At 36.2% G+C, this 17,301-nt stretch overlaps 1 protein-coding gene across 1 annotated transcript in view; it reads right to left on the bottom strand.

Moving 5' to 3' along the window:
• HIBCH (3-hydroxyisobutyryl-CoA hydrolase) overlaps positions 1-17,301 on the bottom strand; it is a 37,410-nt gene that overhangs the window by 18,967 nt on the left and 1,142 nt on the right. Inside the window, exons 3-6 of the mRNA XM_058839668.1 lie at positions 16,502-16,642; positions 15,465-15,549; positions 14,471-14,551; positions 12,453-12,505 (exon numbers count right to left, since the gene is read on the bottom strand). Coding sequence (XP_058695651.1) covers positions 12,453-12,505; positions 14,471-14,551; positions 15,465-15,549; positions 16,502-16,642 — 360 coding nt within the window. The remainder of the gene's footprint in view (positions 1-12,452; positions 12,506-14,470; positions 14,552-15,464; positions 15,550-16,501; positions 16,643-17,301) is intronic.

Here is a 17,301-nt window from a genome sequence, read left to right as displayed (position 1 = left end):
ATGTAACATACCTCTTGCTTTGCTTTACAATTTAAATAATATTAGATTTACTAGATTTATTAGATAACTTTGTTTAGCTCAACAAAATATTAAAAGGTTTTTTATGATTCAAATGCTAATAAAGCATCATATTATCTTCATGATTTGGCTGAAATAGCTTTCTGTGCTTTGAAAGATGGGTGAGTCATACAGAGAATAACTTCAAACAAACCGTGAGTGACACTGTTATCTCCACTGGACTACCAAGGGAGTTTTGCTCCATCTAATTTTTGCACATACTTCAAATCACCAACAAAATAAAGCCAACACTTTTGGAAAATACATAAATTTCACAAAGCTGTCATGTTAATGATTTCAAAAGAAATAGTAATTAACTGTTCTTCTAATGTGATAATTACCTACACTATAAACACACAAGTATTTCAAGCAGAAAAAGCCTTCTGTGTTATTGATTAAAATTCAAAATTTGTGGTTAGAAACTCACTTTTTATCCTAGGCACTAGTGTTCACCAAGTCAATAATGGTATTTACATTTCTAAGTGTCTAGAATTCTTCTCTAGCAGCCTGTCCTGATGAAACACTTCCCTCAAAATTAGAAAAGTTTCTGGTGCTGCTCATGCCGTATTTTCTGATTTAGGTAATAAGCAGCAGAAAGGCCCAATTAAAAAAAAAAAATCACACAAAAGAAATTTAATTTGGATAAATCTTCAAGAGGTAAACTGACAAATAAAACCAAAAATGGTTATCTGAAGAAGTTACTACTACTTAGTAACAATATTTCAAGTAATCTAAGAATACTTAGATTATAGGGCACAACCAAAACATACATACTGAGGTCTCACTTCTCGAAGTTTACCTATATGGTACTCATCAATAGAAATGTGTGCTTGATCCTATCTGGAGACAAGACCCTCTGCTGAATAATTCACAAGTAGTTACTTCACACAAATACTCCCTTTTTCATCCTTTCCACCATTTCAGTTTACTTCCATTCCTCACTGTTAATTTTCCCTTTGCCCAGTCCTTCCAACCATCCATGTTTTATGTTAAAACTAAGATTTCTTAAAAATCATTGGTCAAAAGAAGTCAGTGTCTGATGAGGATATAATGGATTTTAAATAACATTTTAATTGTTTAAATTAGAAAATTAGAAAAAGGGCACTCTACCCAACTAAGGCTATTAGTCTTCACAAATATCTTCACAGTATTTCATCCTTCCCATCAAAACCAGTGGGATTAATTGGGTGATACTCACTTGGACAAGCAGTATGTATTGGACAGGTTTTTAAGGTGACAGTAGAAATTCTTTTCCTTTTTCTTATCTACAGAGATCTTTGACTGGGTTTTGCATCAAAATTTTTAAAAAGTCAATTCAATATAAATTAAATTTCCTCTCACACATTCCTGGCCTCCCTTACAATTCGGGCCAAGAAGAAATTTATTTATTCCATTAGGATGATACACAACTAAATCTAAAAATATTTTCAAGTTTCTTCTGTAAAATGACTATCTGTCACTCTTGGGCTTTAATATAGATGTATGAAGTTTTTAAGATTCCAGTTTAATTTCCTGAGAAATGCACCCATAGGGTAAGTAGTTATCAAACTCCATTTTATATTCAGGAACTAAGCCAAATATATTCACATGAAGCACTGCTGTTCCAAGGAGGCAAATGGGATTTGAACCAACATCTGAATCTTATTTGCACAGGGTAAAACCTTATGTCTCATCCCTTATCTGTCCTTTAGCCCTTCCTCTGAGCACTGGGCAGATCTCATCTGAGCAGCAGCAAGAGCAATGGGCCTGTACTTAGCTGTCCTGAAAATGCAAAGCTGCAAGTAAAGCTGTGTTCACTCCTAAAACAGTACCAGAACTCTTAAATGAAATGGAAATGTGACTTCATCGCTTCCAACTTTTTTAATGTCATAATAGCATATTTTCACTGCATTAAGTAAAGCCTGCTGTTATTTTTATGCATGTTGAGCAATAACGATGATCTTTTTCTGAAGATAATGAAATGAAAATCATGCCCATTCTGGTCTTTCTAATGCTTATATTAATATTTTTTAACCCCATATCTAAAAACACAAGTACAATCTACCTCAAAGCATTTTTTCTGGCTTGTTTTCTAGACAAGCATAGTTTTGTTTAAGGACTCAAATTTTTGCCTTGAGTATTAAGTACCAAAGATTCGAGTGTGAATTCCATGAAGGGAGCTTCTCTTCCAAGCTTGTTCTTTTTTTAGAGTGATAAAAATAAATGTCGAGTTTTAGTAACAGAAAGTTGAAAGATGTAATTTTCTTTTGAAAGAAGTAATTAAATCAGATTTCACTTTCTCAAGTGCTTAAGCCATAATTGGATTTGTTTTCTTAGCCTTTGAGTTTTGTATCATAGATAACAGTCTTATTTCAGACGTGTATTTAAATGACTGAAACTGTATTTTCTTTTTATTCATTATAAAGAGAGTGCTGCAAATATGTTCTTGCTTCTTTGAAGATCATTTCTAAATAACCCAATATTAAGATAAAATTTGGAGAGAAAAATTAATTAATGGTACAAATCCCAATAACTTCTTTACTGGTGTTGACATGCTGGTTTTGTTTACTTGTAAATTCCCAAATGGTTAACATATCACTGCATGTTTAACCTTCTAGATCGAACTCAGAAGACAGATACTCATCAATTAAATACATCCTATGTAAAGAACAAACTTAGTCAGAAGTCTAAATGCATTCCTCCTTCACTTCTGGGTTTTCTAATTTTATTTTGTTCTCATTTAGCTGAACTCGTACATAGCCAGAGTGCCCCCTAGGAGGCCCTTCACACCATTAAAAAATCTTCAGTTGGATTGTGTTCACTTCTCCAGGTCTTTCCAGCACTTACACATACAAATCTTAACGTGATAATATCTTTATTAAAATACACTATATTCTGCACCATAAGAGTTCTAATTTTCATGGTCTGTTATACTAAAGTTGATGTCTTCTTCAGACTTCTCCAAGGTAATACTCTCCCGTGGTCAATCAGGCTTTTACTCCCAGAAACTTCTTTTTCCATTGACAGCTGAATTTGGAATTTTGTAAAGGGAACTTACAGAAATTAAGGAGAATAATTAAAAAGCAACCAATTTAAACTACTGGGCTGGTTTTGGCTGAGATAAGAGTTAATTTTCTTCACAGTAGCTTCTTTATAGCATGGGGCTATGTTAATCTCAGCATAACTCAGGGAGGCACACAATTTTATAGGCAGTTCAGTCTGAATGCATCAACAAGCTTACAAAAAAAGAATACAGAGTATCTGAATTTTATTTCCCTTACAAGACTGCCCACTCAACACTGTATTTCAAAAGTCATTATGTGACTGTGCATAGAAACTGTATCATTGATTTTCATTTTTTTTCTCATGATGAATACAAAATTTTATTACAAGTATTTTTTCTAATGAAAAACAAGGCGACCAACAGATGCAGAAGTGAAATACAACTACTGTTAATCTTTTGTGTCCCAAAGGCTGTATTATCTTAAATTGAGAACAACCCACATTTAGTAAATTAGAAAATTTAGGAAAGTTATTCAGAAATTGAGGGCCACCACAACAGAGAACTATTCAGAGTGAAATAAATACTCCCTTCCTGCTCATATATAAGAAAACAGACCTATGTCACAGCAAAACCACACACCACACGACTATTTATTGAATAATCTAACTCAGACTGTAAAGGAATCACTGCCTAGGAATGCTTTGGTAACACAATAAAAGAAACATAAAGAGAAGAGGTTTTCAGGGATGTTGCTTGTGTCCCCTTCACCAAGCTATTAAATAACTTTTTGCTGTTTGAGTAAGCAGTGTTATGATAATACCAATATTGACTGCAGTGAAAGTCCTTTTATAACAGCTCCCATCAAGTGACTACAATTTTTATATTTTTAACTGCATGAGAATAGCTTCTGGTAGAGCTAGAACCAAAAAGAAATGTAGCAATCAACTGAGCATAACACAACAAAGGGCAAATATGCAAAAATAGCCAAGGTGCAGCAACAATGTTTTCAAAGGCAAAAAGAGTGGAATTGATTCAGGAAGCAGCAGGAGCTTATAGCTACGGTGGATCAAAAACCATGGATGTAAGAGCATTACCCCCTGCATCCACACACAATGAATCTTAAACTTAAATCAAAATTAATCTTTGTTCATCATTAATGTTATGGTCCACTCAAAAGAGTATAATCCATTTTCATCTGGAGATACTAACAGACAAGATGACATAGTGAACCAGAGCAATGCAGTGTGACAGATCAATATGGACATAGAGTATCACCTTCGTTGGCTGCTGACATATAAATTAACTTTATACAAGTATTTAATCATAAAAACAGTGGGTGTTGTGGACTTTTCAATAATTTAGTGTGGTATTTTAAAACATAAAATATTGATGTTATATAATTTAAAGTTTTTATTTCCATATACTTATTATGTATTAGAGAGTCTCAGTCCGAGTTGCTACAAACACATAAAAGCACAACAAGCTGACTGGAGATAGATTATCTGTAGTAATATCTCATGTCTCAGACTTGTTCTTCTGACCCCTAAGTATTTAAACAAATTGATCCAACTACATGAATATTAATCATTTAGGTCAGGTTCTTCTTACAGGGAAACTTAGGGAAAAAGACACATAGGCCATTCTATGCACCAATGTAGCTACACTGAGTGTCCTTTATCAACCAGATTTAGACTGACTTTTTAAAAGCCCTGGTTTGATTTTTCTACTGGCAGCCCAGATTTTCAGTGATCACAAACAATTTTCACTAGGGTAGCTATCATAATCTGCACTATTTTTTATGTAACAAGACCTGTGCTGCAACAGAAAGAGAAGATGTAAGAAGACCTGGATCTGAAAAGCCTATAACTATTAGTAACAAATGCAGGTTTTTCTAATTTTATATTTGAAAGTATTCTTTTTATCCCAATTTTGTTACATATACATAACTGATCATGCATACTCAGAAAAAAAGATAGCAAATATGGCTTTCTTATTGTTTCTAAAATTCTGGAAGAAGCTCTCCCTATGTCCTTCTGTATCACCTAAAAACATAGCTACTGCAAGAAATCCCTGTGTCCAGCTCATCAAATCTTCATGTCTGCAGGGAGGGCAGACAAGTGGGAGGGAACGTGTTCCAGCACCTTGCATCAGTGCGTAACTGAGCTTTTAGGTTTTATCTTAACATTGAAGAAACCCTTCTTGTTCTTAAAGACAGGTACGTGCATCAGAACTTTAAACAGTGGCACAGTTATTTTGGATAACAGGACTGAATCCAGAGGATTTTTGTAATGTTTGATTTAGCTGAAAAAAGTGCTTACAAAGTCTAAGACTGATTGAAAGTCTTACAACTCAAGGAGAAAATGAGCACTCAAATTCTTCAGGAGCTGAAGAAAATGAGCAGAAATATGAAAGGATGAAAAGGCAAAGAAAATTCCCTTTAGAACGTTTATTCCTTGGGAAGGGGAGGGAAATAATGAGATAGCTCTCAATATGAGTCTAGGTAGGAACACAAAGGCCTAGAATTAGGTAAAAATAGAGACTTTAAGCATGCAAGAGTCTGGTGTTAAATGGAAAGAAGAAATCTGTGCAGAAGCCAATAAAAATCTCAGTCAGTGTAGAGTAAGGAGAGAGAGAGAGAAAAAGAGTTTTACCTGCTGTACCAGTACTGAGCTATAATTTAAAATACCTGTATTCAAGACAGTGCATTATGATAAACCCTTTGGGGAATAACATCATGTGCAAATGATTGAGCAATCAGTGGTTACTTTTTGTCGATGTCAAGAGCTGCTGACATTCTAGTCCGATTAGCCACAAAATGAAGAGCAGCATTTATCCCTGGGATCACACACCAGAGCCGAGAGGGCAGAGCAGCGTGGCCAGATGGCAAAGAGACTGGAACAGCAGCAAGGAGTGAACCCTTTCTAAGGATTGCCTAGGCATTGTTTTCAACACCCCATATTTCAGAAGATAAGTGGTGTACAAGTCAATCTCAAAATGATTTGTAAAATCTGTAGTCTATTTCACAGTAAAAGTTGCCTTTAGCTTTGAAGCACTGGCAACAAAACAGGCCACAATCTTCTCTGTTGTACACAGGCACGAGGGAGGGGGAGAGGGGGACAGGCAGAGAGAGAATTGGAAAGCAGCTTATCTAGGTTTAGTGTGACAATTACTTTTACTTCGGGGCAGATTTTAGAGTGTAAATTAAAACAAAACCAAAGATGTTCTGGTGCATGATGGCTGACAAGAGGCATGACACACTTATAAAAAGGAAGCAAAATAATAAGAATTGGGAGAAGTGCCAAAAAGTACTGACATTTCTAAGTTCCAGTTTCCTAGCTTTAAAAAAGGGCTAAAGGGGTAGTAATTTCCATTACAGTAGAGAAGTACTATGTAAAATCATAGTATTTAATGAACTTTCATATGCTGCAGCTAGTCACCCCAAGCCCCATAGGTATATATGTATATTGCTAACTATTAAGCAGAATTTCCATGATGTGCAATAAAATTTGCACCCCAAATTGAACAACAAATGAATAGCTTTGTTCCGTGGGCAATACCCACTTGTAAATGCACATTCCTGTATCACACATGGGAAAAGAAGTGAGATTTTATAGGTATGTTTAATCCTGATGTTTCCTAGTTTTTGAATGTTAGTCTCAAATGCTGCTATCTACACTTCTGAGTTATGGTTATATGCACACAATTTATATGAATAGATATATGTTGGTAGTGAAAGGAACATTCCTAAAGAGTTACAGCTGCACAATCTGGATAAAAATGGGACAGGATAAGGACAGCTATTAGTCAATTCCAGCTCCTTTCTCTACTAAAATTCTATTGACTGAAATGGACAATATACAAGCTGCTTATGACATCACTACCAATTTACTTGAGAACAAATATTAATGTAGTAAGAACTGTTGACAAAATCCTGCTAAAGTGTAAATGTAGATGTTTGTAATTATTAGTAGATGTGCTGTCAGGTCCTGAGACCTGATTTACAAGGAAAGGCAGATTCCTCTAGCAATGTCAGTATCTGTAATGTTTTGCTAAAAATTAAATGGCACTAATGTGAAAAAGAGCTAAAGCTAAATATTAGGTACTGAGTTTGCTCTTCTACTGCAACATGGATGCAGCAATCCTGATTCTGTATTTCAGAAGAGAATATGTACAGATAGATGTACAATAGAATGAATATTTCCAAACCATGGAAATAGTAGAAGGTTCGGGAATTTGGCTGCGTGTGTTTCTCTGGAACACCTGCATTACCCCTTGATTAAAATTACATTGCTCATTAAGCAGCATTCTGAGAAAGCTTCATACTTTAAACAGCAATGCTTGTGATGTCACCCCATCCACAATATTGTTTCCTTTCAGAAACAAGCAAGGGAAGCACAGCCCAGATGTAATCACTGGGAAATGGAGGGCACCATTTGGACCAATGCAGGCCACTCTGACACAGTATTAAGAGTTACCAGCCATCTGCAATAAAACTGAGAGGGGACCACAGCTGATGTCATGCAGAGCCAATCATTAATGAAACTTCATCTGACAGCTTCATTATCTGCCTGGATGATAAGTAACAATGATTTCTATAATTCACAGTTTTGGGAAGGCAAACACTTTGAAGGGCAAGATTCAAAACCACCTCACTTTGGACAAATTAACAAAATGAAAATAACTACACTTAGGAAGGCAAAATCAAATAGAGATGGTAAGTATGCTTCCCATGGAATAAATAAATGCCTAGATGCTTTTCAAGGGTTTACAGCAACCACGCAATTAGTGCAAATAAGGCAGTGCTGTAGTGATACTACTGAAGGTATCACACTACAGCAGAGTCTGCACCAGCAGGCAGCCAAGGGCTGAACAAGGGAGAACACTCAGCCTAGATTCATTATACCTGGGAAGCCTCATCAGCTCAGGGCCACCTCATACAGCACTCTGGTTTCTTGAAATTCAGAGACAAGGACTACTTTCTTTTCCTTTGTAGTCTTTGAAGGAAAGGGTAGTTCTGCAAAAGTCTTTTGACAAATGAGTCCAGTTCAGGAAGAAGATTTAAAATTAGTAAAATGTAAGCAATAAAGAAATGTACTGTGATGGACCTTTATGTCAGGCAAGGAGGAAAGAGGTGACAGTAATAGTTTTGGGAGTAACTGGAAGTGGTGGCCTCCGAGAACTGGATGCCTTCACAACTGCTATTTACATGGACTATTTGTGACAGAATATCTCTGTAATAAAGAGAGGATAATTATTCTGCTCTACTTGGTGCTGATGAATCCTTCAGCTGAAATATTGTCTGGTCTCCTGCAATGAACTGTGAAGTACACAAATGGGAGAGATTCCAGAGGACTGCAAGAAGACTAAAAGACTTAATCTATAAGAAAGGCTGAATAGCTATCTTTATCCCTATTAAAGAGAGAGGACTAGGAGCAAGGAGTGTTAAGTACCTCAAAATGTCCACAGGGAGCTGTGACTAAGACTGGAATATATTGATTACACATATGTATATGATTACACAAGGACTTCAATTAGACACTAGGGAAACCAAGCTTGAAAGAATAACTAAGCACTCAGATGGCGTATCTAGAAAAAATAGAATTCCTACTGATGGAGAGTTCTGAGTGCATTAGGTGAAAATCAGCTAAGCAGTCATCTAGCTGCACCTAACCCTAATGCAAGTGCAAAAGAAAAATTCTTATGCTCCTCCCAGCTCTACACATCTGTGTAGTCTAAAGCTTAACGTATTTCACATTACTACACAAGAGAATTACACTCACACAGTTCTTAAGAAAATTCTACTGTCCAACAGTCACCCTAAAGAAACTCTAAGTAAACAACTTAGACGTAGACTCTGTGTAAGTAAAAGACCTTGCCTAAAACCCCACACTGTCAGAGGTGTGTTGTCAAAACTAAAGGAAAGCCACCCATGAACCCAAAGATCCAGTCACAGGTTGGCATCTCCTTCTCCCAGTATGTAATCCTGGGGTCTTTCTCTGAGGAAAGACTGAAGGAGTCAGTCCTGCATAGTGCTATTGCTCTCACAAACTGTGCCCCACAATCTGAGGGACTCAGAGGTGGAAATTTGGTCAGACTGAAAACTATATTAAAGAAAAAACTTCCCATTAATCTTCCTAAACATAAAGATTGGAAAATAAGATGCTTGGAATAACTCAGAGCACAGTGCTTTGCAAAGGATTTAAGAGAGGTAGCAACTCTACCAAACTTATTTCTGTACTGAAAATGTTGTTTAAATGTAAGGTAAAGTTAAAACCTAGTTCCCCCACAGGAAGATATTTTCTCATCCCAAAACTGAAAGCATAGTTTTTTAAAGTAAGGCTAAAACAAGCTCAGCAAATATGCTGCATAGGAAGCCAGACTAAAGGATTAAATCCTGTAGAAAATTGTCCAAAGCCAAGAATTCCTATGTTTGAGCAACACTCTCTTTACTCATCAGTAAGAAAATAAGGATTTGAGTTTCTAGTCTGGCTTCACTAATAACTAAACACACGAGCATTTAATAATATTAGACAATAGACCTGAAAGAGCAACAAATTGCTTTTCACAAAGCACAACATTCAGCTGTGATATCGATTGCCAGAGGCCTTTCTGAACACCGAGCCCACTTACTGTCAAAAATTACAAGATGTACAGAGAGGTGAGTGTGACCACTGGTGGTTATTTAGCACTGTGGTTCTGAAATAAAAGCCTGGCTAAGGAAGTTTCTAAATCATGGATGCTCTACAATATGATACTACAAAAAAGGGTTCCTCATTCATGCTGTTAGATTCTTCTATTAACCACAGGTAATGGTCTTTGCACCTGAAAAACGAACTTCTCATTTTGCAAAGCTACTTAGGTTTTTTTTTACACATTTTTTTAACTTTAAGCTAACCCAGTGACCTCAACCATTTTCACCAACTTCCAAAGTCTGTGACCTGCTGTTCTTTTTTTCTGTCAAGTATTCTCCTTGAATTCTAAGCCAAATCACTGAAAAGCCACAACTCAATCCATTTAGTGTGCTTTATTTGGCTGTGAAACGGGTCTCAAAAACAATTTTATGAATCTTTTTGTCTGCTAGAGAGTATCTGAGGCAGTAACATATTTTGTGCCAAAGACCTATTTAAAACCATAGCTTTGGACTGATCTTATAAATCACCTACATTCATCTCCAAGGAACTTCAGACAAGACTGTGACTTTTCTAAAACCAAGAAGACCAAACTTAGAATGTCATTTGCAGACGACAGTATTTTAAGAAAAACAACTTCAACTTCTTGTCAACTGTTCAGGTACTTAATTTCAAGGAAAAGAAAATTTACAGATAGAAATTAGCTAAATCTGAAGCTGTTTTTAGCAACATGAGAGTGTGCCCAGTGTTCCTTTCAACAATGCACATCCTTCAGCAGTAAATGTGGTACTTATAACTCATTTCACTGTTTTTCAGTAAACTGCAGTCACCTTTGCTTCTAACAAATTTGTCTTACAAATTTGAACTTACTGCTCCAAATAAGTACAAAAAGATGAAAAGATACATTTATATTGAATATCAATATTTGATGAACAACAGGAGAACAGACAAGCTGCTGAGAACAAGCTCCACAGCCCCATCTGTTGGCTAATGAAGCTCCCAAAGCCACCTACCAGCCCCTAGCCAATAATGAAGTGGAACCAGTTCATTTTTTGGATAGAATTCCAGGTTGGACTATCACAGATCTAAGGCATCTGTGCACCAGTAGCAACTTTTACTATCCAAGCACATATTAACTGAGTTTCTAATACACTTCTGTGATTTTTGACTTGGTTCCCTGAAATCAGACTGCATACCTCCTGAGTCAAAATCTAATCTTGTACCCACAAGTAAAGATAAATGCTACTACTAGTATATGATAAGCAAGTTAAGTTGCCATTCAAACCCTAATGGCAGTTAAACTCTGTCACAGTCACACTGAAATTTGGGTAACCAAATCTGATTACCCAAAATAAAGTTTCAGGCTAATTGCTGCCTTTTAGAAGCTCTTTAGAGGAAAGAGAATTCATGAAGAATCTTTGTAATGCAGGATCATCTGACTCCATTATGTTCTTTTCAGTCCAAAAATACACTTTCCTTTCAAAGGACAAAATTCTATTTCTGCTCAGGCCACAGTCATAACAAGCCATTTTGCAAGACCTTTAAAAAGATATTGGCTGCTGGGCAATCTTGCTCATTCATAGCTTTCCATCCTATTATTCAAAAGTCCATAAAATAAATGGACTCCCTATCTCTTATCTATGAACCTTCAGGACTCCTATGGTAAATAACGTACTTTTTCTGCAAGAAGAGCTACAGAACAAATCCCCTTTATGCTGGAAACAATGTATGTATGCTAGGCTGGGGGAAATGGCTCTCTAGCTGAGATCTTCGGGGCTTGGTAGCAAAGGGCAAGAGAGCTACTGCATGTTTAGATCACAAGCTGAGAAGACCAAACAGACAAATTTTTAAAGGAAGATGAAAAGGAAAGAGTCATTACAGGTCACGGATCATGTAGTGTTCCACTTCTCACATGTATCTTTGACAAGCTTTATTTAAATACACTCTACACCCATAGCATAGGGACATACCAGAAAACAATATAAATCTCAGTAGTGACATGGCAGACAGGCTTCGTAAGTTAAACTCATTCAAAATAACTGAAGATTATCTTAGTCCACTCTCATGTGGTGCAAATATACCCTACAGATGTGAACTCACTGAAACAGAATTTTACCATGTAAAAAAAGCAAGGCATTGCCCTGTTAACTCTACTTATGGTGTTTACAGACAACAAATGCTGAAGAAATTATTAACACTGAGTATAACTAGCAATAAATGGAGTCTTCTCCATGTTGCCTTAGTGATAAGGTGCAGCCCTGGGTGAGATGTGTGTGGAATCAGGATCACACAAATGATTTTTTAAAAGTACTACAGAGGTGAGAAAGTAAATGCATTTCCAGATTATTTGTTGGAAAAATACATGAATGTCTGTTAAGCTGTATCTTAGAATTTTCACCATTTTTCAGAGTTGTTCTTTAAATGTATTTGTATATAGTTCTATTTTTAATATACTTAGAATGTAGAATTATTCTCAGCTTTTGTATGATATATAAACTCCTCCTCAGTATTCTGAAAACCTTTGTGAGGGCTATTTCCAAAAGTGAAGTGACTGCTCTTTTACTGGAGAAAGCACCTGTGTTAGCTCCCAAGGAACAGCAGAGGCCCTACAAGAGCAGCAGTGTACCCAGACAAGCACGAGAGAGACAAGCAAGAGAAAAAGGTTCAGATTATGATGCTTGTTCTTCAAGGAATTGCCTTGTGTCCACTTCTCATCTCACAGACACAACATGACATGATTTTAAAACACTCTATCAGGTATCACAGTCAGGTCCTCAACTTACCCCTCCCATCGTAATGCCATCGATAAGTGCCACATATGGTTTCTTGCAGGTGCCTGTAAAAAATGTAAAGGAAAACTATCATCCATCTTTTTCAAGAGTGGACCTGTGACTAGCTGCCATATGACACGCGTCCCTATGTCTTACTTCAGCAAGAGCAGCAGAAAATAAATGAGAATTTAAGCAGTAATCATATTATCATCTTACAATGAAGGTACCTCATGCAATTCTTAAGAAATTAAATGAAACACCAGTTTCTGTTTTACTGGATTGTGAGTGTTGTAGAAGAACATTATAGCACTATCAGATATTGGACTGTTTGTTGTGTGAGTACCTGACAGATTAACCAGTATACATAGCTTTGTCTGATGGTGGGACACAGCAGATGCCCCTTCAACCCCTCTCACAATCTGGATTAAGAGGACAGCGTGTGTTACAGCCTTTCAGTGCTACAAAGCCAGAAGTATGGGCAGGTAGCAGTCACAACACGACTATAAATTCTGCAATGCAGGCATGTTCTGTCATGCCAGCTCTTGCATACAACCCTGAACGTGGGTGCAGGCAAATTCAGATGACAATGTCCTGAATTACCAACTTCATCTCTCGGGGCCTTTAGAAGGCACAAAACTAAAGCCACAATGATTTCAATTACCATTCATGGAATGACTCAAAACTTCACTGTGAATGAAACACCTGCCTTGTCAGTGTTTTCAGGTCAGACTTACAGTCCAAAAAGACTGGTGATACAGGAATCCCCTGCAACCACATTGCAAGTTTTTCTGTAACAACTACATAGAACCTTGTTTTAAAAAAAATATTTTAAAATGACAGTTCAATCCTTCAAATTAGCAATTAGAAAATGGTAAGAGAATTGTATTTTGAACTTTGTTCTTACAAGCTAGTGCATTGGCTGTAGATGCTACCCCCTGAACCAAATTTCTATAGCAGAAAGCTTTTCCCATAGCAATGCTGTGAAAGCAGCTCCCCGCTGTACTTTTAAGCTGCAAAATGTAAGATATAAATATTTTTAGCAGAAATCTCAGTCTTAAAGGAATATAATCATACCAAAGCTATCCAAAAACTATGTTTTGTAATTACATGCATTAGAGACACTGAACACCTAATATTTATAAAAATAAAAAAATAAAAACTAGACTTTAAAGTAGGTATCCTTGCAACAGAATCATCATCAAGTTCAACTGGCAAGGTAATACTATATTTTCCCCAACTATTTGAAACCTTAAACTATTTTTTTGCTTTGTATTGGTGAAGGAAAGAGAAGTACATGACAAGCATGCTCAGTCCTGAAACTATGTCAAACAAGCAAAAGTAACTTTTCAGGAATTACTCCAGTAGCTGTGCTCTTCTGTCAATGCAAGCTACACCACCTCTTCTCCTGTAGTGACTAACACTGGACACCATATTTTAAAACTCAAACTGGATTCAACTAAAATATTTTTGGAGTAGTTGCTTATCAAAATCTTCAACTCTTGACTTTTACCCTGAAGACTTAATATCCTTTTTTAATATGCTTTACTCCAGTAAACTTTACCCAGTGTCTTTGCAATAAACTGAGACAGCTCAGTCCTGAGTTACGCAGCCCTAGACTTTCATGCAGTCTATTTAAATGGAAAGCCTTAATATAATTTGATCTTCTGCTTTCTGAGTGAATATTAATGATTTTCCACACATCTATATTTACCTCAGGTCTTCTTTGAAGCAGATCAATGATACTTAAGGCAGAACTGAAGTGTCTACAGCTAATTCTTCCACAGAGGAAATAGAACTAACCAGAACAATGGGATAGGATAAAGCAGCTGTCACAATAACTTAAACAAAAGAAATACATTCTGTATGCAAGGTATAGAAACGGGATATGTTACATTACTGGTATTGAACTTGGTAAAAAAAATTACTACTTCTCTGATGTTATCACAATCTTTAATCATCAAAGAGAGAAATTTACATTTGAAGTATATGTTATGATAACTGTACTGTTTCAGAAATTGCTATTAACATACCAACGGCATTGTTCAGCCTATATTCTCCTCTGAAGAAATCTTGTGCCAGTTTATCTCCAACTTTTCCTGCTTCTGTGAGGGCTTAAAAGAAATAAAAATTCAAAAGATAACTGTAAGCTTAATCGAAAATACAAGTAAAAGAAAGTAATGTCTTATAAGTTGGATCTTTTCCTACAGCAGAGACCAACTTAATCCTGCTTTATTATATTTGAGAAAATTTGCTCAGATTTAAATATTTGTCTCAAATATAAGAATATAAGTCTCAAATTTGATTTAATTGTATTTTGCTGGAGACTTTGTCACATACTTGTGAGAGTGTGGTCCATCTTCAAACCCCTCCTAATGTCTAGTACTCATTTGTGATATTTTTCATACCAACAATTAGAATGGTCACTTAAAACTGACTATAACAAAGACTCTAAATACAAAAAATGAGAAGCCAACTAGAGTATGACATAACAATATATTACTATAACAATAACCTATGCTGCTGGTTTACCTACAGTTTACAACAACTGCTAATTTTGACACTTGAGAGATTTCCTGCAGTTCACAGCAAAAAAAAAAATAATCACAGATACACTGATCACCCTTGTCAGATCTGTATCTAGCCATCTAAAACATTAGACACAAATTACCCAATACTATCTGAGCGACCTGTTCTGGCCCTTCATACTTCTTGGAAAGAAGCTGCCAGTAATGAAAATCTGAGAAGAGAAATGTAGAGACAAGAACCCTCTCCTCCCTGGAATGAATGGCTACTATTATCAGTTATTCATAAAAAATGTAACTTTTATACACTGCCCTGACAGTTCTCTCCTGACAAATACCTTAAATAGCATCTGCACATCAAGGTGTCGTAATAGTCAGCACAACTGACCTCTTACTCTTGTGTAGCAAGATTTTGTTTACCTCAGTCACAGTAAACAAAGGAAATCAACACAAAACAGTGACCAGGAAAGACACGAAATGTTTAAGTGAGTATAGTCCTTACCTCGGATATCACCCCCAGCACAAAAAGCTTTTCCTCCAGTTCCCTTTATGATTATTAGAAAAGTTTCAGGATCTTTCTCCCATGTCTAAAAAGAAGTAAATATTTCCACATAAGACTAAAATCTGTGTAAATAATACCTAATCTATATAGTGTCTATAATTCTTACTTTACTTTTCCAAAAAGCAAATCAAGCCATACTTTAAAATAGATTGTCTTAAACTGAAGTTTCAGATCTAAATGTCCTTCACTTCTGCATCCTATTCAACCATGAGAGCAGAGATTAGCAGAGCTGCCTTTCATATTTCAGAAAAACTCTTGTGCACAGCTCTCAGACTCTGAGGAATGGTAGCACCTCACAGAACAGGGCCTGACAGAAATCAAAAACTATGAAACCATTTCAGGCTGTGCTTCAAAAATGTCTAATAAATACCAAAAAGGCATCAGAAAATTGTCCAACAAATACTGGTATCTAATGAATTTGACTCCGTGTATATGGTAAATGGTACCATGAAATTAAGAGACTATTTTCATGCTTAAAATCTCACTAGCTTGTGGAAACAGGCCTGTAAATCCATGAGTTCTGATTTAAGGAATGACACTGACAGCCTCCTGCTTCCTAGTGGCCAGTATATTTTATTTTCAGCCATGCATCCTCACAAAACATGCACTCCATCAAGAGACAACACCACTGTATAGGTTGAAATCTGTGCCAACTGACTAGGTGGGTGCTGCCAAAAGGAACACATAAATGCTGAGCACTGCCTGCTCTTAATTCAGTCCTGGTATTAATATGGATGTACATTTACCTACAGAGATGCTAAATTTAACTCTGTCTGATAGCAACTTTCTTTGATGTGCCTCCTCTTCCTAACTTGCTTGAAACTGCCTGGTTTTTCCCATGCCATAAATCTGAGCTCATTGTACTCACACAAACTTTCATCCTTTAAATCAGTACACTAGGAAGTGTCTTAACTGCACTTTAAAATTGGTTTCAAATAGCATATGTATAGTGGATGGGTAGAAGTGGAGATACTAACCTTTATTTGAGGATAAATTTGTTGGATCATAGACAGATTTAGTGCATTGAGAGCCTTGGGTCTATTCAAAGTAATTATTCCTGCACCTCCTTTCTTTTCCAACAACACTTCTGCTGTTGAATCTGTTTGCTTAGACATTTTCTGTGCATGCAAAAACAAATAAACAAAGCAAATGTCATCAGTTAGGTAACTTACAAACATATTTACAAAAGTGTTTATGGAAATTTATTCTCAAAACACACTATACAGGATTACAAAGTGTGCATTCTAGAATTTTACTCTAAGTTTTTCCCACAGTACTTCTACTTGCATTTCCTAAACAGTTCTTTGGAAACTACTTTGAGTCCTTCAGAGTCATGAACCTCAGACAAGTTTCTGGACCCCACATTGTTTTACAATAACATTTTGAATTCACTTCACATACATTTTCAATGGAAACACACACACAAAAAAACCCCAAACAACAAAAACCCCAAAGAATTCCCCACCCTACCAATGAAACACAAACCTATGGCTCCTTAAAACTGACATTCTGAAAATACTTGCAATTAGAACAACAACAGTTCAATATATCTTTACTGGTAGTTTGACACTGCAACCCCAAACATACACCCTGCTTTAAATGACTTTTAACAGTAGAAAACAAATCCCCTGAACTATTTTCAAACACACAGTGGGATGCTATTAAGGAATTTATGGAAGGTAACACAGAAACTATCTATAAAGTAAAGCCAAAATAATCAAGCTTTAATTTACAGTATGACACCTGTAACAAAGTGCTCACAGATGTGGGCAGTACT

Source organism: Poecile atricapillus, chromosome 5, assembly GCF_030490865.1.
Source record: "Poecile atricapillus isolate bPoeAtr1 chromosome 5, bPoeAtr1.hap1, whole genome shotgun sequence".
Taxonomy (NCBI): domain Eukaryota; kingdom Metazoa; phylum Chordata; class Aves; order Passeriformes; family Paridae; genus Poecile; species Poecile atricapillus.
Note: the sequence above shows the minus strand (reverse complement) of the source record. Positions and strands in the feature narration are given on the sequence as shown.